Source organism: Oryzias latipes, chromosome 19, assembly GCF_002234675.1.
Source record: "Oryzias latipes chromosome 19, ASM223467v1".
In the NCBI taxonomy this organism is placed as follows: Eukaryota; Metazoa; Chordata; class Actinopteri; order Beloniformes; family Adrianichthyidae; genus Oryzias; species Oryzias latipes.
In genome coordinates, this window is record NC_019877.2 from 23,224,883 (window position 1) to 23,251,957 (window position 27,075).

Genomic DNA, 27,075 nt, shown 5'->3' on the forward strand with positions numbered 1-27,075 from the left:
TGCACGCCTAAAACAGAATTTCTGGTCACGTAGCCTAAATGTTCTGTATGACTGCGCTGTTTTCTTTCAAACCTTTTCTTCATCATCTGGACAAAAACAAGCGGTAAGACGTGAACCTTCTCTCTGAACCGATGCTTTATTCAACTTATCATAAACATCAGCATAAATATCGCTTTTCTTTACTGCACTAGAAGTCGGTGCCGGACCTGCACTGTCTGTGAAAAAAGCGATCCAAACCGAACAAGCAACAAGAATAAAGTACTAAAAACGGATTCATTATTTATGTCTTTTGTAGGTGACCATGGTATAAGCGGGTTAGGGGCCGACCAAGTGTCCATCATCAGAAAAATCGACGAACGCAATGAATGACATATTTCTCACATGTATCACGAAAGATCGGCATTTCATACGTGGAAAATGTACTTAGTGGCTGTGTGAAGCGATCTTTAAATCAAAGGTTATTGGCACGTTTGAGTCACGTTACCTTATCCAATCTGAAAGACTCAAAGGCAGCAGCAGAACTTTCCTCACTGAACACCAGTCCGGTAAGAGACAGGAAACCTACCGTCGACTCATGTCCTCCACCAACACACACTCACACGCCTTCAGAGAGGAAGTGACAGGACTTAGGAAACAGCAGTAGCAGTGAGAGGTGGGGGTCAGTTGGAGCAAAAGTCACATTGGGAAAAGAGACGGAAGAAAGTGCTGTAGGTCTAAGCTGTGTTTGCTGTAGGGGAGATAAATACCTGACCACATGTCTTTATCTCAGCTTGTTAAATGACCCCGCTGTCTGTCTAAACACACAAACTGAGAAAATAAAAGAATATTCTGCAGCAGTAGACATCTATTTTATTTTATTTTTCACGTTGTCTGATCATCTAAATGATGGCAGCAAACACATGGTTTGAGAGCTTGTAGGTTCAGTTCTTTCTTCGCACTGATCTTGTGAATTTTTCCAAAAGAGGTCGTCTCCTGAAGGCGAAGATTTACAGAACCTTCTTCAGTCGATCAAGAAAAGTACCAATAAACAGGTAGTTTATTGAAAGCAAAGAAAAAGTGAGGAACCAAATGAAACACATTGGTGTTTTCTTTCCATTACATAACAACGTAATAACTGCAGAAGCTGGGCCTGCCCGCCCGTCTGTGTATGTTTGAATGATGACCAACAAATGTGCAAGCTTTCTATTTTTAGGCCTACCAATCAAAACACAGTCCCTAGGTTTTATGTAAGCAGCACACTGCTCATCCAAACTTTAAAGTCCAGTTTATCCGGGCTTTGACACACCGAGGAACCACAGTCTGAAGCTGATGTGTTTGAGGTCATTGAGGTCATTGCATTGAGATGAAGGTACACTATTTGGGAGACTTGGGTTGGTGCCAACTCTTGTGCATTTCAGTACAGATTGAGTTAGCATGTACCAGAGCAGGCTGTGCATTAACCAGCTGTTAGTTACTGGTAAACGATTAGGGGTGTGCCAAAATATCGATAAGGGGATATATCGCGATATTTAGTCCCGTGATTGATTCTCGATGCGTCTTCATCAAGTATCGACCTATTATTTACGTTTAAAGACCCTGTAAACAAGGAGAATAGCGAGAGCTGCAACTTAAAAGACGCGCCGGCAGCATTGAAGCTGCATCAACGGAGTTGTGTGAGAAAGCCGGGGCTGCTGCCGTCTTCTGCAAGAGCAGAGACAATAACAAACGGGAAACTGTTTCCGTCCCTGCAGCGCGGTGGAGAACGAGGGATTTCGGCTTTTATTGAATGCAGTAGAGCCACACTTTGACATTCCCTCTGGGAAATACTGAAAAAAGGATCCCTGCACTGTACGCCCAGACCAGAGCTATGGTTGAGGTGGAAACAGCAGAAAGAGGGGCATCCCTGCCCTCAGACCCCCCCTTCTCCTCAAAGGTAGATGAGCGGCGTCTAGACGCTAAAAACCCTTTGGTTCTCCAGAAAAACATGAACATATAAACATACATCACATGCAGCTTTTCCCCAAACGTGTTGTTCACAAAGATGTTTACTTTTAGATGCACTTTAAGTTCAGGTATTTTATTCCTGGTCATTTATTTTGAAAGCAGTTTCTGTCTTAAATAACTTAAAGGAAAGTTTCTATCTACTTGATTTTATTTTTCCTGGGAGAATTTTATTTTTGTTTACACCACATTTGCACTAAATGGTGTCATTTATTTTTAACAAAGACACAATAAATTATTCACAGAATTAATATCTGATTCACAGCTATTTTTTAAATAATACGATATCTATGGTTTTGTTTTTCAAAAGTTAATACCAATGTGCCTGGCAGCTACAAAGTTAATACCAATGTGCCTGGCAGCTACTTGACTTATTTATTTTTTATCCCGTTTACAGCAATTTTGTGTTAAATCATGGCTGTTGTTCATGTTCACTATTGTTTAAACCAATTTTACAGATTTTTCCAAATGAAAATTGTCATTGTTTTTCAAAGAGTTTTACTGATTTCAGAAAGATACACAAAAGTATGTTATTCTTTACACCAAACAGGACACAAGTTGTTCATTATCATTGTGTTTGAAAACTAAAAAATAAATGGGGAAACATTTTCCAAAAAACAGTTTTTCAAGTTCTTCTTTCTTAAAGTTTGATATATCGTGATTTGTTAGAGACGAGATATACAGTACAGATTATTACAATATCGCCATATCGTGATAGTATCGTTATCGTGAGCAATGTATCGTAAATCGTATCATATCGTGAGCTACCCAGTGATTCCCAGCCCTATAAACAATCACACATAAAAACCAACAAAGATCCTTTTGTTAGGCAAAACTCTAAGGTTTAAGCTAAAAATGAATGTAAATTGTTGATCTCTCTCTCTCTCTCTCTATATATATATATAGCTATGTGACAGCTGTGTGACCTCCATTTACCCCATGCAGCTACTACAGAGAAAGTGCAGCTTTTAACCAAGAGTCTCTTCACTGCGATGCATCTGTACTGAACTCTGCCAAAGACAACAGGGCGCTTACTGCTCGCCTGCCCAGCCTGTACTTAAAATTCTGCTTTATGGTTGGCGATCCAGTCCAGTTGCTATGTACACTGGTACAGCAGGGGGCAATGTTTACTCCTTCAGTCAGCTGTAAGACACTTCACAGCTTGTCTACATCAGTGTTTTTCAACCTTTTTTGAGCCACGGCACACTTTAACCTTGACAAAAATCCCGCGGCACACCAGCATCCCCCAAAAAAAAAAAAAAAGCAGAAACTCATAGTCTGTTTTGATCTACAGCCCCCCCCCCCCCCCCCCCCCCCCCCCGGCAATCTGACGTGCATTTTTGTGATAATTGTGGCAGAAAAGTTAAGTTACATACAAACTGTATGTTCGTTGTGTTTTCAAGACGCTGTCCCTTTAAGCCAATGCATCATGGGAGATGTAGTGTGAAAACTGCGAGAAAACGGCAGAAAGACTCGCGTCTCTGAGCTTCATGGTTTTGTTCACTTGTTCCACGGTCTGATACCGGATTCTGTGGAAAGTTACACCGCTAAAGACGAGCTTTAGCTGGTGTTTTTGTCGGAACTGACTGAGTTATGAGCTAAATTGGAACAAGGAAGTGGAGACTTTAACCAATTCTGATTGGTCAGACTGATGACATGTGATTAAGCCTTCAAGAATGATTGGTGGAGTCGTGGAGACAGTAAAAGCTGCGGGACTTTTCCTTACACAGTTATAGCTGCAGCTATTTCGCGTCATTCTTATCAAAATGTCTTTAATAGAATCAAATAAACACAAAGAAAAAAGTATTTTATGATCGTTTATATTCCTAACTACTCAGTGTTTTATCAGGACCTGTTTGGATGAACAAAGAGCTGATTTCCTGGAGATGGGAAATGCTTTTAGATCAGTTAATGAGGGCAATTTCCCACGGCACACTTGACCATCTCCCACGGCACACTAGTGTGCCGCGGCATACTGGTTGAAAAACACTGGTCTACATCACCAACATTTAAATTGGTGGTCCTGTTTTGTTGCAGATGCGCAGCTTTGTTAAAATCCAAAGGCTCTCATAGTCTTCTCTAGTCTTTATAGGACTGTTACGTCATGGGTCATGTGGCATATTGTTTGGTCACACAATTATCGTCAAACATACTCTGAAACGTTTCACATCTATAGTACAAGTGTATTGTTCTTGTCAGAGTAAGGACTGATGCTACGACACGAGCAGATACGTGTTCTGTGTCCGAGAACAGAACCAGAACATTTCTACACAAACTTCAAAAAGCTGCACTTAGTCAGTTATGTGAAACTAGCTTGGATTTAATGCAAAATGTAAAGACCCATAAAATTAAAAGAACAGAAAAACCTGCGATTCCTAACAGAAACCAAGTTTTAAAGTTAAAATACATTAAGATTCTGTAGAGTGGTTTATGCCACAAATACAGGGAATACATAAATCTTCATTATCAGAAAAATATATATATATTTCACCAACCAAACTATTTGACATTTAGGTTATTTTTCCACACAGCAGTAAATGTGTCTGCTGGAAGCAGCAGCAGCAGCAGCCCTGCGATCACCAAGACCATTAAAATCTAAACTAACCGTCGCAGTGCAGCTCCAGGTCTATACCTGCCCGTCTTCATGACAACACGGCTGGCACTGCCGTGAACAAATCAACCCTTTGTCTGGAAACATATCATCACAGCTGCTGTGCTACTTTGACAGGAGAAGAAGAACTTTTTTCAGGATTTTCCTCTTTGCTGGGGATTGAATCTAAGCAATGTGCTCTTAGTTTTCTTCATGAACCATTTGGACCGTGACCACAGCCCCAAACCCTCCACATACTGGTTATGAAACTGTGCCCACAGCACCACAACCCGGTGGGGCGGGTCATCGTTTGTACTTTTTTTTTTAATGTAACAAACGGTGGACAGAAACACCTCAGCAAACAGTTAATGAACAGACAAGAGGGAAAAAGGTGACAGACTACTCAGCCACTGCTACCTTTACTTACATGGGGGGGTTTGAGTCTTATCTCACGTGTGTGTCAGATTGCGTTGTGCACTCTGCTGTTACGTAACCAAAACAGCGATTACACACAAAGTCGCGTCATGCATTGACATGTGGAGGAATACAAAGAGTCCAAAGAACGCCCTGTGAGTCTTTAGACGATTCTGACCTAAACCTCACATTCCAGAGACACAAAAACAAGGAGTTCCCTCCTGCACCAGCCACACAAGCTCAGAATAATGCAATGTTTGTGTGTGAACAACACTCAGAACACACTAAAGCAGCCGCATGGCACCATAACAGAGCTGCACAGACACGAGCATCAATACGACCAATCACAGACAAAGTCACCAGGAAACCCTTAACACCAGGGTTACTTTAACTTCTTTGATCCACAGAACAAATGTTCATTTAAAAGCAGGAGTTACACAACTCTAAACCTTTGCTCATGTGGTTCACAGTCAAGTGGACTTCAAGGTCTGTGGAGTAGACGACTGATGCATTGAGCTGTGACATGACTGGTTAACTATACATTTCTGATTACCAACACCCTTTTAATCTGGTAAAAAAAAAACACTCTGGTTTCATCGAAAATGATATAAAATGGTACAGTTCAGTCCAGACAACCAAAAGCTCTCTCCAGTGATCTAGTTTTTGACAGCAGTATTTCAAATGTTAGCAGGTAGTAGAAACATAAATTGTAGAAACAAAGAAATAGAAAGTGTATCTGTGACGGGTTTGACAATGATCCTGCAAAGACCTCCAGGGTTTAGATCTAATCTGTCCAAGCAGTGATGGATAACAGGACAGTGATAAAGAGGAAGATCTTGCAGATAAGAATACTCCAATGCTACGAACAGCCAAGTAATTTATAGGACTTTAGTTACTAGAAGACCAAAGCTCGGCTTGGTTAACTGACTTCAAATGATCCTTTACTGAAGAATGCTCAAAATGAAACGTCTACCTTTCCTGAATCACTAGTAATGTAAAAAAGTTTTTTTTATAACCAAATTAAAAAATTTTGAACTGGAAAACTGACATATGAATTGATATTTAATTGAAATGGAATGAATGTCAGACATCGTCTGGGTGGTCTAGTTTTTGCTTCAGCTGGCAAACTGAAGAAATGCCAACCTCTTTTTGTCCGTTGAAGCCAAACCAGATGGCAAAGCTCTTGGTAGAAACCGGCGGCCAAACCGGCGGCCACCAGAGGTCCCACAGCGTCACACAGCTCATCCAAAGTTGATCGTGTCATGTGGAATTGTTGGATCCACAGCTCCTCTGGAAAACTCCAACCACCATTTCCCAAAATCCCTTCATCTGTAGCCCCTCCCACATGTAAGGAGTTCGCTGCTTCACGGTGATGATGAGCGATAGTGCCGTGGCAGATATATTGATCAAATCTGTCACACATCTAACATTTTAGTGTGATGGAAACTGAGCTCATGAAACGAATCAGGTCTTGAGTTCATGAGGGCACAGGAGGTAAAAAACCAAGAAAAACCACGACTGGATCAGCCAGAGCAGACCCCAACCTTTCTTGAGCCTGGCATCTTAAGACTGTACGAAGTAAACCAACATGGCTTTCCTCGCTGTCCGTCACAAAGTCAGAAAGCATCCAGAAACACCGGTGTAACAGCAAAGACAGCAAAGACGTGATCCTGGACAAAAATCTGAGACAGCAGCAAACACCATAAAGAAAAGTCTGAAAACCTGCTTGGAGCTGAAAAGCAGCACTGTGTGAGGCAGAGCAGCATCTCCGTCATGTGACTCACTAATCCTATTGAATGTGTCTAGCCTATAAAACCAACTAAGCTCTCACCAGAGCCGGCCACTGTATGTGCTTGGCCTTGGTTCCCGGCAGCAGGCCTCCTGCTCCTGCTCCTCCTGCGGCTCCCTCCTTCCTCTTGGCCCAGACCAGCTGGTGCTCCAACAGAAACAGCTGGAAATCCTCGTAGACCTTGACCCACTCTCTCTTCTCCCACTCCTGGTCATCGAATTCCACATAAACCTAAAGGAGGAGGAAAAAAAGGATTCATTACAAACATTCCTGTCAAATGAAGTCATCCAAAACGGAGAACACGGATCAATTCTCCAACAGACTCGACCAGCATTTGAGAAACACAACTTTGCTTTAGAAGTCTAGCACAGGAGGAACGGTATTTGTTCTGGAAAATGTTTAAAATAAAAATGAAAGATTAAGAGAACATAAACTAGAAAAAAGGTCAAATATACAAGGAGAAGGAACATTTCATTGAAATCCTAAAACAGAAAGCTACAACGCGTAACCTTAAGTGTAAATTTACGCTCAACTAGCACGAAAGATGGGAGACCGTGAAGGGGGAAAAAAAAGCAGGAAGTTCTCCGTTTTTCCTAGCCGTTATATTTTGGGCTGGAGCTGCCAACAGTCAGACATCCAGCGGTGAGAAGAAAGGAGGAGAGGTTACAGAATCTAAACAGCAGTGGTGTAATGTTACAGGATGACATCATCCGTTCTGAACAGATGACAAAGAGACCATGAGCACAACACCCCATGTGTTTGTGAAATCTCTCCACCACACCCCACTGTCAACGACACGTGCAAATGTTTCAGATGTTTGTTTCTTCTTTGTTCACGTTAAATTTGGAGGAGTTGATGCTGCAGTCAGCTTCACCCATGGAAGGAGGCCGCTAGAAGCAACTGAACACATCTTCCTTTGTTTCCTGCACAACACCGAGAGGGTAAAGAGGGTCAAAGTTTATCCATCTCCATGACCCCCTAGGACGGTTGCCCCGTGGTTAAACCCTAATGCCTCACATGTACTTTATCCCATTCACAGCAAGTCACTCAAAAGATGAGCCGGGGTCACCACAGCCGCACAGCATTCAGGTCGATCTGGAAGGCAAATCATTTACTTCTGGGAAAAAAAAGCGTCTGGACATGACCTCTGAACTGTCCACGGGGTGCCAGCGTGAGTCGTGGTATAATTTTATGCTAAAGAGCAGATCTAAAGATAAAACATGTTGCACAATCTACATTCATACACACAGGACTGAGGCCAAAAGGGCTTACTGTACAGCATTGTGTTGCCATGACAACCACTGTAGTAAAATATCCTTATATTTGATCAGGGTCCGAATCTACAGTTCCAAAATCCAGTGCCCTAGAAATTTCCCAGAAGTCTCTGTGCAAAACCAGTGTGCATCAATGCTCACTAGATCGGTGAACTTAGACCACAATGCATTGCAACGGAACAATTTTTGCCAAAAAGATGTGTTTTTTAAATAAACCATCTACGTTTTTATCTTCAGAAGGCAGTGGACTCATAAATAATCATCGCCAAACGCTCATATTACCTAGATTTTAACTTAGTGAAATCGATGACGTCATATCTGCCGTTTAAAAAAACAAAAACAAAAAAGTAGTGAGCGTGGTGTCAGAATTGCTTTCAAAATTCAGGGCACTATCCCTATCTAGTTTGTTAGTCGTTAGAGGTTGGGTGGAATTCAGACAGCCTAAAACTCATGGATGGTGACTATCCTGTAAGATGGTCACCATGATCCTATCCATCTCAGTGCAGCATGTAGAACAAATGAAGGCATAAGAAGGCATAAGTCTTCCCCTTGTTGTAAACATAGCATGTCAAACTCTTTCAGACTGCGGCCGAACGCGCACACATGCATTGACCATCGTCGCCTCCTTCTCATGCTTTCCAGCCTCACCTTCATGCTCCCTCCCCCACTGTTCTCAGCAGAGGCAGAGATGGAGGGATCAACGAGTGCATGCCTCCTCATTCAGACTCCCATCCTCCTCCCCGCCCGCCCGCCCGCCCGCCACAATGGCCGTCCGGAGTGATCCGAGTGATCGCTCCCAGCCAGCAGAGCCTGAAGTGCAGCCGCCCGCCCCCCTCTCCCCTTTGTCTGCGGTCCGTCCACAAATCACCGCTGCTTTCCAACCACCTGAATGAATCTGCTTCACAGCACAAAGTTCACCCAAAAACAAACCTTTTGGGTCCCAAAGACTCATTTGATCTGCAGCTAAAGGAGGAATTCCAAACCAAATCCTGGACCCGCACATGATCCACCATCCTGCGTCAGTCTCCATGTTTTTATCCTGAACAAGGAAGCTCCAGGGAAGTCTTTGAAATGATCTTACAGCTTTTAGAGGAAGACCAAGACATTGTGATTTCAATATGTAGGACTCTAAATCCCATTTCTAATTGATCCTTTAACTTATTAATGAAAATAAAATGCAGTGGAATTAAACTTTAAAAGAAATGCTTTGTTCATTATTATTTATTGGTAAACACTATGATTTTATGTAATTGTAAATGTGTTTTTTTAAAGACTAAATCACATCATTCCTAAATATAACGAGAAAACCTTTTTCTCTGCCATTTCATTTCCATTTAGCTTTTTGTTTGACAGTTTGGCCCTAAAGCAGAAAAAAAGCTCCTGGATTATCGGGCGTCTGATTGGTTCAACTGCCACAGAGGCGTGAGGATGTGCCGTTATTTCTGAGCCGTACCGCCGGTTTCATGTCCAAATTCTGCCTGCAGGACTTTGCATTCTCTCTTCAGGAAACTTGTCCTCATGGGACCTGGACAGAGGCACTTCCAGTATCCTCTACGTGTGTTTGAAGAAGCTCGTTTCTGGAAAAAGGCCAGTAACACAACCTTTCTGGTTGGCTGCCTGACCGCGCATCACCACACACACAAATCCAGTCCTTTATATACGGCAAACATTGCACCTCTTGTTTTAGTTTTTTTTTTTTTTTTTTAATTCAGTAACTGGAGCCAGATGAGTTCACTGGGTAATCACAGGGTGGCTAAAGATGGCGACAAACACAAAAGTCCACCAATATTTTTATCTATTTTCAAACGCTCCCAGTGGTCGTTTAATTATGATTATGTCGTTTTTAGCCAAAGTCTAAAAAACCTGTGTGGTTAAAGACATATTTTCTGCACCACGGCTGGTGCAGAAGTAAGCCTCTGCTGATATCCCATCATCCCTTTCTGCAGCCCCTCACACCCACAACCCAACATTACCAGTGCAACAAATATGGCGAACAATATTGTAGCTATGTAGACGTTCAGATTAGATCAGATTCCAGCTCAGACAGGGAAAACAAAGATGTTCGTGGATCCATTTGTCTGCAGGTGGGTGCATCAGATTTGAGCAGGGTGACTTTTGTTCACCCATTTCAGTTGCTGCGTCACAAATACAGTTATTCCCCCCGTTCTCACGGTGGTTAGTACGCATCTTAAAATACGCAAATGCGGAGAGTCCCACCGCCGTTCATCACCGATCTGTCCCCATCAAAAACCCTCTGAAACATACAAGATACTTTGTGAAACATGTATAAAAGTCTATTTTAAAGTCTATATTATTCAGATCATTAGACTGAACCGTAACATACTTTATAACAGCAGGAGTGTCTCTCTGTGTCTTAAAACTAAGAGCCCATTCTTATTGAAACGTCAATAAGCGGGGGAACACTGAATGATCTGTTCAAAGGGGGGTTTTGTCTGCTCCTGATCCATCACGATTTGAATAAAGACAGAAGAAAATTCTGAAATTCTGAATTCTTTTATATTTGTCCTCCATTGGGAGAAAAATGCTATGACATATTTAAAAACCAAAAACACTTTTTATTTAAATCAATCTGTCATTAATCAGCTAAATACCAAGCACTGTGGACATCACAAACCCCCACTCCATCTAGGTTATGAGGGAATCACTCCGGTTTCTCAGGTAGAATCTGCCTCGCTGAGCTTTTCTGGGTTATGTGGCAATCACAAAAACCAACAGACTCAAGAACACTAATTGTTACCCGATCCCTCACTGGAGTGCTCCGTGCGTGTCATTGAAAGATGACAAAGCAGAGTCTCAAGGGTGAAAATACAGCTAGAAATCCCTTTGCTGACAATCAAGTGTGAGAAGGGAAAGCTGTCAATGTTCTGACAGAGGAGGTCGATGCAGAATCGTCTTACTTCATGCTCTCCAGCAAATAACCCTTGTGCCGTCTTGTGGGGTCCAGATGACCCCACTCCCAACGTTAACGTGCCTCCAAGGCACATTAACGTTGGGAGTTGGGTCATCTAGACCCACTAGACAGTGCTCTGAACCTTTTTTCTTCAATGATTTGTGATCTTCACTGGTGTCCATGAATTACATGAAATCTTTCCACCTTTATCCACCTTTGTCATGGTAGGGGGAACATGTCAATGGAGGGGGGGGTCATCTGGACCCCACAAGACAGCACAAGGGATAAAGAACAACATCAGCTGACAGACTACCCCCATCTTGAGAGCCAGGAAGAAAGACGGGATGTGTGTGAATGTACATGTTGTCTCCACGTTTGTTTAAAGCTGATTATAAACCTTTAGTGCTCATTAACTATGATTGGTGTCCATGCTGGTAATGCATTTTACAGAGCTCCTTTTCTAGAGTTGATGCTGATCTGCTCCCACATGTTAACACTGCTGCTCCTTGCATCATGTGAGGTACCAGCATACACCTACCAGCAGACAAAACAACTGATGGGCAGATACAAGTCAGAGCCACTGCGCGTCTGCTGTTTTTTCTTTTAACTCTTGTGAGTAACAGGCTGATGAAATGAAAAATCCGTCCTCTGCACATCTTTCTGTTTGGCTGGATTCGCCGTCACAGAACCACACTAACCACTTCCTGCAGTCTGTATTAGCCGAGGTAAGGAAAACGTTTGCAGCCAATGAACTGTGCGAAGTCAGTTCATCTGTCATTTATAGCGAAGACGTTTTCACGCTCAATCCCTTCAGACCATAGGAGAGGAAGACATCCCTCCAGCTCCTCTAATAAAGGAAACAGAGATGCAGTGTGACAGAGATCAACTGCAAAGGCATTTAAAACCATGTGTGAAGGCTGTAAATACAGAGGAAAAAAGGATGTACAAGGAAATACTGCAATCAAACCTTATGTACCACACAGCTTACGACTACCTTTTCTGCACCTTTATACTTTAAACTATCAGTGCATGAATGGACGTTTGGATATTTTCTATGATTTGAACCAGACCTCTGGTTCTCATGAGGACCTTCGGTTCTGGCAAGGCCAGCAGCAACGGTGGTAGAAAACAGGAACTCACACATGCAGCGACCACTAGGAGGAGGATTATTTAGTCACAGAGTACACACATGCTGCAAATGAATAAAATGCTCATCCAGTCTGTTGCTATAGTAACTGGAAGCAGGAGTGAGCTCCCAGCATAGGTGCACACAGACACACATCTGAGAGGGAGAAAACAAAGGAGACGCTTCAGTTGCATCACTTCCCAGTGTCTAACACTGTTAATGTGGTCTTTTTATCCCAATCACAGACATTTGCATCAACAATCAGCATCATCTTGGACCAATTCTTAGGGTTCAAGTGACATGAAAGCCAGCTGGTGTTTGTCGTCGTGACTTTTGTGGGCTCAAGAGAAGAATGTTAACATGGACCTCGCTCCACAGTTAAGGCTAAGAACGAGTGACGATGAGAAGAATCAGCCCCAGCAAACCATCGTATAAAGACAAATGTATACAGGTTTACTTTTGAGAACAGTTGGTCCATAAAACTGTTCACGTCGCCCAATGACGTGGTGAGAACTCAAATGAAATCAAACATTTATAAACTCCATCATCTAGAACACTCAATCCCACATGAACACCTGTTCAATTGCTACTAAACTGTGCCTCAATAAAATGGTGAAAAACTATAAAGAAAACACTGGGAAGATGCATCCCGAGTGTTATGATCCATTTCTGACCTTTAAAAAAAAGAAAAAGAAAAAGAAAACAGCATTTGTTGTTTTGGAAGCAGATAATCTGCCCATCATCGGTGGATGAGATGACGTCTGGCTGGCTGCGCCGCAGCTTTGCAGCAGCCAATAGGCATGAGATGCAGGACTGTACGACCAACCAGAGAGAGCAGCCATGTTCTCAAAACTGTATGGGTTAGGGTGAGAGAAGAACACAAGTGTGCCTCCTACTGATCAAAAATGTTAAGAACCAAGATGGAAAACATTGTTGTGCTGTTGTTTACACATGTCCTTTCACCCATTTAGTATAACAATAATCCATAAAGTACAAAGGCTTTCACACCTTGGATTCATCTGTAATGAGTAATCTGTCACTTCTGTCTCATAAAACATACATGTTCAATGTTCACATTGACTTACAATGTTGCCTTTTTAATGCTATGCAACTTCTCTCCAGTCCTTTTAATAATCATGTTTCAGGCGTTGCACACTACAGCGTACACATCTACGGACGCAGACACAGCCTCTTCATCAAAATCAAAAATCTAACGCATTAAGCTTAACGAACAGACAACAAAAAACCCACAACAGAAAAATGTACACAATGCCAAAATGAAGACAAGTTTAAAAGAAAGAGCTGACGGGGCAGACGCTGTTCCAATGGTACTGTCAGTAGTGACATCCTGATAGTTGTCATTTGGTTACCAGGTCAAACAGAGGTCATCTCTAAGAGCTACACATTAGTGGAAGAAAACATCTGAGAGTGGTGACCTTGTGTGACCCTGATATCATGTAGAGATCTCGACACTAAAACCAAACTGTGTCCTTAAATGCAGGGTTCCACAGCACACAACCTTCTCTGTTCCTTCATGCATATCTGCCGTTTCACATTTGTTTGGGGTGACCACAGCAATGCGAATCCCAAGACGACAAGTTTTACGCCAAATGTCCTTTTCCTGATGAAGCCCTGGGCTGTGGCTAAGCCCGTGAAATTCCATTTTGGCACCAAATCATTTTTAGGCGGTTCCTCTATAAAGACTAAAAGGAGAATTAGCTTCTGATGTTTAGCAACAGATGTGATGAGGAATGCCTTGTTTTCACAGCTAAGGTCAGCTAAAAGAAACCTTAAAGAACCCCTAAGCGTGGTTTGACCAGAATAAAAAAGAAAAAGAGGAGCCCTAAAATGACCCGAGTGATTCAGCTTCCACAACACACAGACAGACTGAACTCTGCGAGGAGAGAGGGTCTGTTGTGGATGTTCTCTGGGATGGAAGTAATGTGAGGAAGAGGGGCAAAATAAGGCTGCAGACAAGCTGAAGTAATGTCCAATGACAGCATGAAGAGACTCTCCCTCTTCCACAAGGTCAGTCTCGTCCCACAGAGGCAGCACAGCAGATACAAGGTCAGAAGAACAGAGCAGCCGGTGAAGATGAACACAACAGTACACAACAGTTTGAAAGGACGGTCACGGAAGACAGACAACCGGCTAGACGACGGCTGATAAAGACGGCAAGAAACAACAGATGAATGAGTTTATGGGATGTGACTTAGCGACCCCTTTCGTTTTCCTTCAATTATCTCTGCGGGGACGGATGTGTTGGGTCTGTGAAATGAATTTACTGGGAGAGTTGGAGCAAACTGAAGACCGGCAGTGTTTTATTCTAAACAAATTAAAGACTGCAGACACTGAGATTAACGCTGTCATTCCTAAATCTTTTCCTGTGCAACAGCCATAAGAAAGCAAAGCTGGAAACCCTGGAAGAATTAGGAATAAACCACGCAAAGAACACGTAAATGAATAGGTAGTTCATGCGTGAAAAGTCTGTTAGACAAACGTGGAACGGTCGTGGAAAGACACAAATTGCCGTATGCATCGCACAAAAAACCTTCATGATTGCATAGGTTTCACATAATTATTGAACATAAACTACGTAAAACAACCATAAGCTGAGCAATTCTAAACCTACCAAAATTTTTAAAACAACTCTAATTCACGGGAAGACCCGTCGGCTGAAACCCTCGACGGAAATCTGCACAAATCGACGAATGCAAGAAACACTTCCGCATATCACGCATGTACCATGAAAGACAGAAAATGTATGCGTGAAAAATATGTGACATAGCCTGAACATATGACCATATCATTAGCAAAACCCTTAGACATCAGGCCCTTCATTGAATCTTATATGGGAAGTTCGACATGTTGTACAAAAGTATTTGTTCTGCAGTTCAGATTAAAAAGGATTTTTCATAAAAACAAGTATAAATTCTGATTTTACATACGTTTAGTAAAAGAAAACTTTTTTTACCAGCTTTTTCCTAATCTGAACCAAAAAATAAAATGTTCAAAGTGAGACAATAAAAGTCCGTAGAAGAATGAACATTACATGGACGTTTGTTTTGTTTTTTACATTTGAAAAGGAGGGCTGTGTGGACAGAGATGGAAAAGGTGAAAACTCTGACCTTTCTAAGGTTACTGCATTTGTGCCCCCCCTCCATGGTTCCATCTATGTCCACGTTTGTCTAACTGACTTTTCCTCAGCTTCCTGTGTCACATGGCGTCTCACTTCTAAGGTTTCATCTACAGCTGGGCGTTATGGCCTTTATTTAGTGTCTTATTTTAAGCTGCATTACCACATTGTAATTTGATGTAAACTATTCATGAACAGAATTTACAAAATCGCTGTTTCAGCATTTAAAATGAGATATTAGGATCTAGGATTTTGGTCATATGGCCCAGCCATATATTAGTACTGTACAAAACATTTAGACAAATGCAGATAAATGCTTTTGAAACCAAAGTACTTTTCAAAAAATAGAAAAAAAATAACTGCATAAATAAAGTTCAACTAAAGACAAATCCAAATCTACCTTTTGCCTTCAAACCAGCATCAATTCTAATAGGTTCACTTACACAGGTCTGAGATTCAGTAGAATCATGATCAGGTTTATGATCGACCGTTCCCAATAAACACCTGATGATCATCAATGTGACACGTAGGTCAAAACCCGGTCATGAGGCAAAACAAAACACAGCTGTTATAAGGTTTCAACGTGGCTGAGGAACAAATCAACCAGAATGAGGTTGTAAAAGACTGAGCACAACAACAAGACAAGGTTCTTCTACTGCATGAACAAGTTCTCCACCAGACAAATGTTGAAGTCTTCTTCAATGGCTTTTGAGGAAGCACAAAGAAATGTTGAGGTTCGTAGACACAGTGGTTGATCAAGAAAGAACGACACATTAAACTTATAAAAATAAATGTCAGCTAGACTAATGACTCCAAATCTGAAATATCTGATTCCAAATGTTTGGAAAATGCTGAGTTCCTTCAAAAACTAAGCCAGTGTACCTAGAATAATAACAGATGCCTTTTGAAGGCAAAGGGTGGAAACAGCAAATATTAATAATAATAATAATAATAATGGATTGGATTTATCTGCGCTTTTCAAGACACCCAAAGCGCTTACAGTGTGTCCATTATTCATTCACTCCTCATTCATACTTGGTGATGGTAAGCTATGGTTGTAGCCACAGCTGCCCTGGGGCAGACTGACAGAGGCGTGGCTGCCATTTCGTGCCTACGGCCCCTCTGACCATCACCGGGAGCATTCATACACATTCACACACAAGTGGAGCCACACTGGAGGCAAGGAGGGTGAAGTGTCTTGCCCAAGGACACAACGACATTTTGGCTGGTGGGAGCGGGGATCGAACCGCCAACCCTTCGGTCATTGGACGACCCGCTCAACCACCTGAGCCACTGTCGCCCCTATAGATTTATCTATGGATCATTCACTACATTCTATTGATGAAAATAAAGGATTCATGGTGATTTAATTGTTGTAAATGTAAGCAGTCATCATTAGTCCACCATAAATTATGAAGCCTTAAAGTGTTTATTATACCTTTGAATTTAAATATGTGTCTAACTCTGCCGATTAGTAATTAGCAATTAGATTGCTGGAAGTACGACATGCCTCTGACAATAGGTCCTGTCAATACCAAAACAAAGCCCAGTAAATCCTGTTTCTCCCCCACCACCTCAATTCCCCCACCAAAGTGTGCACACTGGATTTAAAAGGGCAGCAGAATTACAGAAAACTGGTGGTTATGCAAAAGTATTTACAGTCACATATTCTGAAAGTTGTGCCACATTAAAAGCTGAGTTTGGTCTGTAATGTTCCTCATATAAACACTTGAGAAACAGGACGTAGAAAGATAATCCAGGAAATCCAACAGTTTCATTTTTAAATGATAAGTACAATGGAACAGAAAAACAAGTATCAACAAATAAGAACTCTGTGGTACTACTTCTTTAAGAAGCTCTTCTATCCTCCACTGGTTACCTGCATTAATGTCACCTGTTTGAAGTGGTCACCTGTATAAAAGACACCTGTCCAGACTCAAACAGTCCGACTGTAACCTCTCCACCAAAGAGTTGTCAAAGGACACCAGGGACGAGATTATTCATCTGAACAAGACTGGGATGAACCAATCTACAAAAAGCAGCAGACTGGAGAGAAGAGATCAGCTGTTGGAGCAGTCCTTAGACAATGGTCGCTGACGATCTCCCTCCACCTGGAGCTCCATGAAAGACTTCACCTGGTGGGGAATTAGTGAGCTGGAGAACCGCCCAGAACTACACTGGGGAACTTGGTCAATGACCTGAAGAGAGCTAGGACCACAGCAAGATTTAGTGTGCACATCATCACAGATTCCATTTCTGCAGAGCTCCTAAGGTCCTCCTGCTTAATCCAGCCCATGTCCCGGCCTGTCTACACAGACCAACTGCATGATCCAGGAGGACTGAGAGAGGGTCATGTGGTCAGATGAAACCAAAATGGAACTCTTTGGTCGCCGTCTTTGGAGGAGGAAGAATGCCGAATTGCATCCCAAGAACACCATCCCCACAGTGAAGTATGGAGGTGGAAACATCATGGTCTGTTGCTCAGTAGCAGCCTCAACACTTCATAGCTCTTGAGAAGATCTGCATGAAAGAATGGACCAAAATAGAAGCAGCAGTTCAAACCTGCTGAAGCTGTACAGGAAACCTTTGACCTACTGGATTCAAACCAGGATTAGATTACAAACTTTTGTTATAGATCAAATACTTATTTTCTGCTCCATTATGCAAACAAACTTTTTAAAGACCCACTCCAATGGAAATGGTGTTTTTGGTGTTTTTAACATGCTCTTGTAGCATTTTTCTCATGATGGAAGACGTGTATGTAATACTTTAAGATTAAAACAATTCAACAATTCTAAATCCTCCACTTGCAGATAAATAGATCCATGTACGTTTTCATTTTCACACCTAAACTGTGCGGCTGGATACCTCCGGTAGTGCTCGCTGTTTTTTTGCTACGCTTATGTTAGCTTGGGCTTGTGAAGCGCTTGTTGTCAGTGTGAGATAATGTAAACAAAGGCATGCTGGGAAATTAACTAGGCTAACTTCTGTACCAACAGTCCCATCCACAACCCAAAAGGGAATTTCTAACGATCTTCTGCAGCTCTGCAGGAAATAGGTCTTAAAAATGACAGGTTTTTTTTTTTTTTTTTTTTTCATTTTGGCTTAAAACTGTTAAGTTATAATTAAGACCACTGGGAACAATTTTACAACCGAAAAAAAATGTCATTTGATTGGGACTTTTAAAAAAAAAAAAATCAAACAATGTTTACCTCCTGTCTCTCACAGTTCACCCGTTTCTATGACAAACTTTACTGCCTGACAAATACCAACTGTACATAAGTAATGGCCAGCTAAATAAAAGTTAGAAAGTCATAAAAGAGGCGCATATTCTATACATTTTAGTACAAAATACAAACCAGGACAAAATGTTGAACATTATATTATGGAGGCTCTTAGAAAGATGAAATAGGATGTGGTTGTTGTCTCTATTCTGCATCGTGCAGTGTCCCTATTTTTTCACTCCGTCTCTCCTGATAATACAGCGCTAATAATAGCTGTGTTGCACTGAGACAATCGTTTATTGGAATCTAGGGCATCTGCTGCAGAGGGTGTACGGGAATATCCCTTCCGTCTTCTCCAGCCTGCATGCCTGCCTGCCTGCCTGCCTGCCTGCCTGCCTTTGCAGTGAGCGCCAATGCTAAATCCGTCATGTTGACACCTTAGAAATAAGGCCAGATTCCTGCAGTATGTGCCCAAATCCTACTGAAATGGGTTGGCTTGGACTGCCATATTTTTAGGAATAATATCTGTAAAGTGGTTTGGTGAAATCAGAAAAACTTTAAACTCATGCCATCCTGGTAAAGCTGTCTTTGGATGGGCACTCAGTCTGGTTATGGTCTTTGTTTTAGTGAGTCTAGAATTACTTTCCTGAAAGAGCTGCAGCTAGTCAGGAATAATTCATGTCTGCATTTAACCAAGAAACAGTCTGGACTTCAAGTAACCCCAAGCTGTCAAGCCTACAAATGCATTAAAAAAAAATAGGAAAAGAAAAAGAAGCTAAATGTGTTCCAAGAGCCACAGATTTTTTTCTTTTCGCAATAAACCGTGTCCACTGTGACAGAGCTTTCTGTGAAAACACATTCACCTAAACTACATTTCCCATCAGCATTCACCGCCCTGAAAATGCTGGACAGAACCCTGCAGAAACTCCAGTTTTTAATGAAGAGACTTGAAATCAGATGCATGCAGAAGAGGGAACGGGGGAATATTTTTCAGATCATTTCAGATTTCTGAAATGTAGCTCCAAATGTGCTCAGAATTAAGAGACCTGACACTTGCTGCTGGCTTTGTGCTGTGCCACACATCACACGACCTGCAGTTTCATATATTATTTACTCTACAAATAATACATTATTTTTGGAATATTTTTGCAAAGCCTTTTTTGGGTTTGTCCAAACCAATATCCAGCTTTCCAGCAGTTGGAGGCAATGTGGGGTTAGATGTTTTCCTCCTCTGACAAAACTACTGTTAAAAGAGTTAGAACTGCGAACCAACAGACTAGCTGAGAGATAATTAATAGCGAGGAGCTAAGTTTTAGTTTGAAGACATCTTGTCAACAGTTTCCCAGCATGCAGCTGTCTACTCTCTGCTCGAAAGCAGCTAAACTCAGTGATCATTTCCTCACATTCACCTGGTTGGATATTTGCTAAATGAATTGTTTGGAGCAAGAGTTAAGGAGTAAAAAAGATGGATTATTATAGATCTGTTCATTTGTTTATAAAATTATCTGGTTCTACTGAATAAGGTTTCTGTCGGAACAAGTCACAGAAAAAGCACATTTTTAAACCACATCATGCAAAAATTCTCTTTCAACCAGATTAAAGGAAATCTCAGCTGAGGAAGAAGCTCATCCTGCCTTAGCAGAATGAGCTCTACACACAAAATCATTGTTATTTCAGAGAGCACAAGGTTTAGATGAAGGGGGGGGGGCAATGAGGGCCACAGACTGTGAGACATTTTCATGATTTCCCTCAGCAAACTATTACTCTTAAGCTGTGTACTTGAATGATATTCGGCCTTCATGAGATATTTGTCCCATTGGTTGTTTTGGAGAAGCATGCGCCTACAGTTGCAGGGCCACTGTGACATCTGTACAGCAGCAAATAAACTACATTCGGCACACGATCCTTTCAAACCGACATGAACTCAAAAGCTTTGGCTATGAAAGCAAACAGAGCTGATTACTTACAATTACTTTCATGTGACTGGAAAACCTTTTCACATGAAACCGCAGCCTCCTTTGCCCCTTTATTCTGATAGTTTTGTATAAAATACAGTTGTATACACGGTTATTTGTTTGGTGTGGCCGTAGGCTAAGTGCTTTACCCAATCGAGCGCCCCATACTCCTAGGATCACAGAAAGTTTTGGAAATTGTGTTCTTCTGATTTGGTATTAGCCAAGCTGTCCTTGTTCCCACTTCCACACGTGACACTACAGCAGAGCTGCTTCAAAAGCCTTCAGGCACTCGGCAGCGAAATGCAACCAGAGACGAGGAGCAACAAGCAGAGACAGAATCCTAACCACACTCATTCCCTGATCCCGGGTTACATAGGATAATTCAAACCAAAGCAGTGACTGTGCAGGTCTAAGCAATAATCAAACAAACATGAGAAAAATCAAGGCTCTAAAACGGGGGGGGGCAAAAGCGGATCCACGGCGCCATTTGGCAATCCAACTCCAAAGACAAAGAAATATCATGGAATCTGTCGAAAACATGTTTTATCTTGGATTGAAAATTCATCCATCCATCCATCCATTCATTCATATTCTTCAATTTGTCCCTGTCAGGGTCACGGGGCTGCTGGAGCCTATCCCAGCCACTTATGGGCGAAGGCAGGGGACACCCTGGACAGGTCGCCAGTCTGTCGCAGGGTCACACATATCACACACCCATTCACACTCACATTCACACCTATGGACAATTTGGAGTGACCAATTCACCTATGAAGCATGTTTTTGGACGGTGGGAGGAAGCCGGAGACCCCGGAGAAAACCCACTCATGCAGGGGGAGAACATGCAAACTCCCCACAGAAAGGTCCCCCATTGGTGCTCTGTTCAGGTCCCCCAGCCGGGACTTGAACCATGGGCCTTCTCGCTGTGAGGCAAAAGCACCAACCACTGCGCCACCATGCACCCATGTTTTAAAATATGTATATATTTTAACATATAATATAAAATACATTTTAAAACAGAACATTATGGTGTTTTTAATAACAAAACTGTGACTTTTGTTCTCGTTTGTTATGCCTGTTGCACCAACGGCTTAATGTCCTTCATGAGGAGAAGCAAACTTAGAAAAACATTTGCTCCAAATGATCTAATTTTTTTTATATAATAAAAAGGATGTGTTATTTCTTTACTTCTTCTTTTATTAAATTATTTTGTCTTCAGAGAAGATTCCAACCCAATGAATACAGAGATTATGTCCCAAGCTTGGCCAGCAGCGATAAAGGACATGAGGACATTCTCCAAAGTGTTCTACTCCCAACGTTTCCAAATGCAAGTGGGAAGTCCGTGTTAAATTTAAGTCTCTGTTGGTTCGCTCATGAGACCAAACAAAGCTGCTACTTAAGGGACAATAAACATGTACAGATTAAAGCTAATAAAACCAAAACAACTGAACTACCATGAGACTAGAACAAGCAGTCTTATTAGCCAGGATATTTCAACCCTCACTATAGATCCTCCTGCTGCCTGCTGCTGCATAAGGCATGTACTCCAGGTGTTGCAGGAATTAACAGTCACAGGTACCAAGTACAAGACAGGAGGTTTCACAGCAGGTAACACTTGAGCAGTATCCCTCGCCATCAGCTGCTCTTTGATGTCGACACCTGATGAAGTCAGAGGGAAGGTCAAACGCCAACGGCGAAGTTTCTGCCTCACGTATGATATTTCTGTGTGATCTTTTAGTAAAATTAGCTTAAATCAAACTGTTAGAAGATGTTTTGGGTTTTTTCTAACACTTTTATTTGTCATTACCAAACACAGTTGAACAACACAACTTTAGCTCATCATGCTTACAATTTAGGTTTATTGTAGCTTTCACAATACATGAAATGGCTCGTTTTAAACTATAATCATTAAAAAATAATAAAATATATATATATTTTTTAACTGTAAATGTGATGTTTAAGCTACATTCTGTGTTGGCTAGCTAGTTCAATATAATCCTAGTAGGGTTTAAATCTAGAAACAACATAATTACACTTTACCTAAAAGTCAAACCACAAAGCGCTCTGTAACCTACCAGAATAGCTTGTGTTTCAGCAGGAACCAAAAAACACCAACCTATCTCTGAATAGTTGTGATAGTTTTATTGAAAACAATATGGCCCATTTACACTGCATGGTTCAAGTGACCCAATTCCGATCTTTTCCTCTCATGTGGCACAGATCGGATATGACCGGTGAACGTGTAAGCAGGACAGAACCGCATGGATTCTGATTTTCTGAGATCAGATTCAGGCCTCATTCATATGTGGAAATAAATCGGATACGAATTGGATACATGCATTTGCGTGTGCCATGTAAGCAGACAAATCGGATATTCCCCAGTAAATGGGAGTCGTACGTCAGTGACGTCAACTCAGGACACCACCAACTGAGATCACATGACTTATTAAGGTGCTTTTGTGCGCTGATTTTGCTGTTGGAGGACAGCTGGAGCCCCATCAGCGTGTTACCTTACAGCCTCAGGCTTCAGACCGTAGTCGGAAACCACTGTTATTTCCGGTCCAGTCCCGGTCGGGACACAAACGGTAACTAATCAAGCGGGACACCTTTGCTCTGGAACAGGCTAGAAGCCGTTTATTTCTTTGCTTGGATCAAACTGTTAGTCCGGCACAACATTATGCGTCAATGAAGATTTATCTAGATGACACCTTGAAGTTTTATCATTTGATCCGATTGTCTTCCGAAAACATTTTTCCACCCGTCCAAGACATTCTTCAAATTATGTTGTGATTGTTTGGGGTATTTCAAAGCAGATTTGTGCTCTAAATGAAAATCTGTTCATTGCAATTACAAAAAATATTGGGGAAAATCCCCAAGGCTCCTCCAAGATCCCTGGTCTGAGGTGTGTTTCTATTGAAGCACCACAGGAATAGGACCCAGTGGACAACAGTCGTCTGAACAAGGTCAGAAAAACTGGTGGACTCGTTTCAAATAACATGGTGACAACTCAAGTAACCTCAACGCATTCAAGCTATGCAAATTAGGGTGGTTCCAGCTCACTCATAGACATGTTTGAGTCTGAATTATCTGCCATGTTTTTATTCTCCTTCCTGCTCTGGCCAGAGTCTGACACTTTTTCTGTTCCTCCTTTATCACTCCCAAGTCTTCTCCTGCCTCGTCTTCCTCTCTGAGCACCTGTGTCTGCATTTCGTGTTACCCTCTCAGTCTAGAAATGGATCTGATAAGCTGGTGTCCAAATTCGATAGACGCATTTTTTCCATGTAGTGAGACGGGAAAGTTGATGTTGAAGATTGTCCAGCCACTTGGATGTTTGATAATCCAGTTTCTGAAAATTTGGACCGCCGTCAGTTTGGAAACTGCTGACAGCGAGAGGCGGGGTTTTGTACGTTTGTGGAGACACACCGAGTGGTTAAGACTGAGACTGGGAGACGACGGTCGCAGTTCAACCAAAACGCCTTACCTGCCCAACAGGGCAGACTGCTTGTATGGAAAATGGAGGACATTCTGCTCAGATCGGAAGAACCTGAATCAAATTGTCCGAGAAATCTTGCCCCAGACCGACAGACTACTCAAAGCCGAAGCTGGCAGACAAAAACAGGTCTGCTAGCTCTAGGAATCCGTATCTATCGGAATCGGGGAGTTTCCCGAGGGGTTACCAGAACTTCTCCAGTCAAACGTGGGAAAATGCGGTCTAATGTGCCAGGCTAGGACATTGCAGCCTTGGTTGATTGGCATGGTTACTCCGAACCTCCTGTACTCACTGCCCCCATCTGCTGCTTTTGTTTAAAAAAAAATCTTTTTTAATCCCTTTTTAGCATATTAAACCAGTAATGCCACGGAAACTTTATTTAAATTAAATGATAAAAAATAAAATTTTCTAGAAAAACAATCTATAGAAAACAGCATCGTGTCTTCATCATGAATTTGAATAAAATGTCACGTTTTCAAGTTAAAAAAATCATATCAACTTATAGGGCAGGCTCTTCTTAAGGAAGAGTAGAACTTCAGCTTTGCTGGCAGCAAACACGTTTCCTTTTTTGGTCCATACCATTGGAGGCTGAAATGAAGTGTCTTTCAATCTCCACACTTGTTGAAGCAATATTGGATCAGAATAGATTCAGATATCCAATCCAATCCACACATCCTGGTATAGGTCTCAAAGCAATTTAAAGTACTGGACCGGCACTTTCCTAATGCAAATGTAAGCTAAAAACAGGCAACATCTCAATGCAGGCAGTATATGGAGCAACACAGTACCAATTTATCCAATTCAGTTTATTTAAAAAGTTTATAAAGTTCCCAACGAAAGCAACACAAACATCCACATTAAAGTTCCCTAATAACGATCGAGTCCAATTCAGTTCAGCTCATTTCAAAAGGCACAGATAGTCTTATTAATAACAACAGCCTACAAAGCAAGCAAAGAGTGACAGCGGAGTGAAAAACTCCAAATGGACAAGAATGAAGGGCTTTGATATGTAAATGGATGGAAATGGTGGATCTTGATGTGTGCATTTATAGTCTTTGGTCATGTCTTATGAAGCCTGTGCTTAGTTACAAGAAAATAAGAGCATCTTAGTTTAAAAAAGTCTGCCAGCTACACATTCCTATTTTCCCCAAATGCACCTTCTTTTAGTACATTTAAACAATGTTGAAAAATGAAAAATGATTGAATGAAGACAAATCAATGCAGAAAAAAGCAACAACAGTCAATGTGGTTCCAGGCTGGATTCTTTTTGTTGGGATGCAATACTGCCCATTAAATTACTTCTGTTGTGAATAAATAACATGCTGTTATTTGTTTTTCACTAGATGCAGCTTTTGTGTTGTATCAAACGAGTTGTGTTGAAAAAGTATCTCTCAGATTTCCTTCAGTACGGTTTCCTTTTCCCATTTTATTCCTTCTCCTCTCCAGACGGATTTACCGCCACCCGCCACCCCTCCCAGAGATGCTTTGAGGTCATCCGGCTCACATGCCGCCGTCTCCCACTGCAGCATGTGGGCTCAAAATTCCACCATTATCCCACCATTTCCAATTGCATGTTTCCAGGCTCGAAAAAAAAACACAGTGCACGCTCACGTGCGCGCGCACAAGCTGCCTGCAGCAAAAGAAGTGTGTGCATACAAACATGCTGTGTATTTGCTTACACAGACTATTATATACACATTCACAAACACAACTGGCCATTACAAACCAGAGTCAATGATTTTAACAGAAACTAGACTGGGATGTGAAACAATAATCATACAAGTCTTTCTATAGGTTTGCTGGGAATTCACTGCAATTCTTTTGAATCTTGCTGATTACGGGGAAGTATGGAGGAAGATCAATGAAATGATCTTAACCCGTATCATCCCAAACATGCTCTTCTCTTAAAGACCCACTCCAATGAAAATGGTATTTTTCGTGTTTCTTAACATGTTCTTGTAGTATTTTTCTCATAATGGAGGACATATATTAAAGAAATTCAAGTTTAAATTGCGACTGAGACTTTAAGTGTTCCTGCAGGTGATTTTATGGTGCTAGCATCCTTATGTGTGTCTGTTTGTGACCACGAGGGGGTCTACTGACAAGCAGACCCAAACCAGATCTGATACAGTGCTTGTAATCAGATCCACAGTAAGGTTAGCAGCCAAGACTGAAACGATGACACACAGAGGAACAACAGTGAGGACATTTGTTCTGATGAAAGATTCCCTCCAAGTTTCCTAGAATCTCAACTACAATAAAATAATCTGCATGTATCTTTAAGCTACAATCTATTTACTCACAAGTGCTACTGCCACTTCCTGCACTGAAGTATGAAACTGAATACATGCGGTTAAGTACAGGCATCAGTTTTCAACAGTTTTTTGTCGATCCATCAAATATCCATGGTTCCCTACCTCCCAAATTGTACTTCAGACAGAGGTTGTAATTATTGGACTATTTGTAGAAAAATCGGACTCTCCACATATAGCGTTAACCAGAGTACGACAGCAGCACACCAGCACTGAGCAGGCATTTCCCCACAAAGGTAAAGCTGTAAAATAACAAGAATATGGCCACAAATGTATTCTGGTTGATAACACAAAGCAAGCGCAGGGGTTACACTTGGGTCCCAACCGCTGTCTCAGCAGCTCAGACCCATCTTGCTGGCAGTCCTGTCATGAAACGTTTTTCCCCAAGATCCCAGAAGGCTTTGCCAGTAATTCACCACAATTAGCAGTCATGAAAACTCATAAAAATATGACAAGCAAAAGGTGAAGCTTTTTCTTTTCTTTCTGAGGTTCCCCCAACATCTGTGGGATGAACGTGATTGGGCCCCAGATTCTGTTCTATTCTGTGCAGAGTGTACAGAAAAACACTGCTTTGTACATTGTGTGTCAATGCGCAGAATGCGTAATAGGATGTACACAGGTAGAACCTGGAACAGATTACCTGCATATTTGTGACCCTGGTCTGAGTTTTGTCCTGAACTCATTTTTTTCCAGCTTAGGTGAATCCATTATCCACTTACAGAAGGCTTAAGTGTCAAACAGGACGCAATCAGAGCTCAATCAAACCGTTACCATAAGTCCTGTCGCTGTAAGGGATTGGTATGTGTGTTCAGTCATTCTAATCCTTGTCAATTACTATTCAAAACCACCACTGCTGGCAGCCAATGACCATGCAAAT

At 41.7% G+C, this 27,075-nt stretch overlaps 1 protein-coding gene across 2 annotated transcripts in view; it reads right to left on the minus strand.

The window, feature by feature from the left end:
• jmjd1c (jumonji domain containing 1C) overlaps window positions 1-27,075 on the minus strand; it is a 98,403-nt gene that overhangs the window by 48,284 nt on the left and 23,044 nt on the right. For both annotated transcript variants that reach the window (XM_023949614.1, XM_023949613.1), the window contains exon 2: window positions 6,816-7,004. In XM_023949614.1, the coding sequence (XP_023805382.1) occupies window positions 6,816-7,004 (189 nt within the window). The remainder of the gene's footprint in view (window positions 1-6,815; window positions 7,005-27,075) is intronic.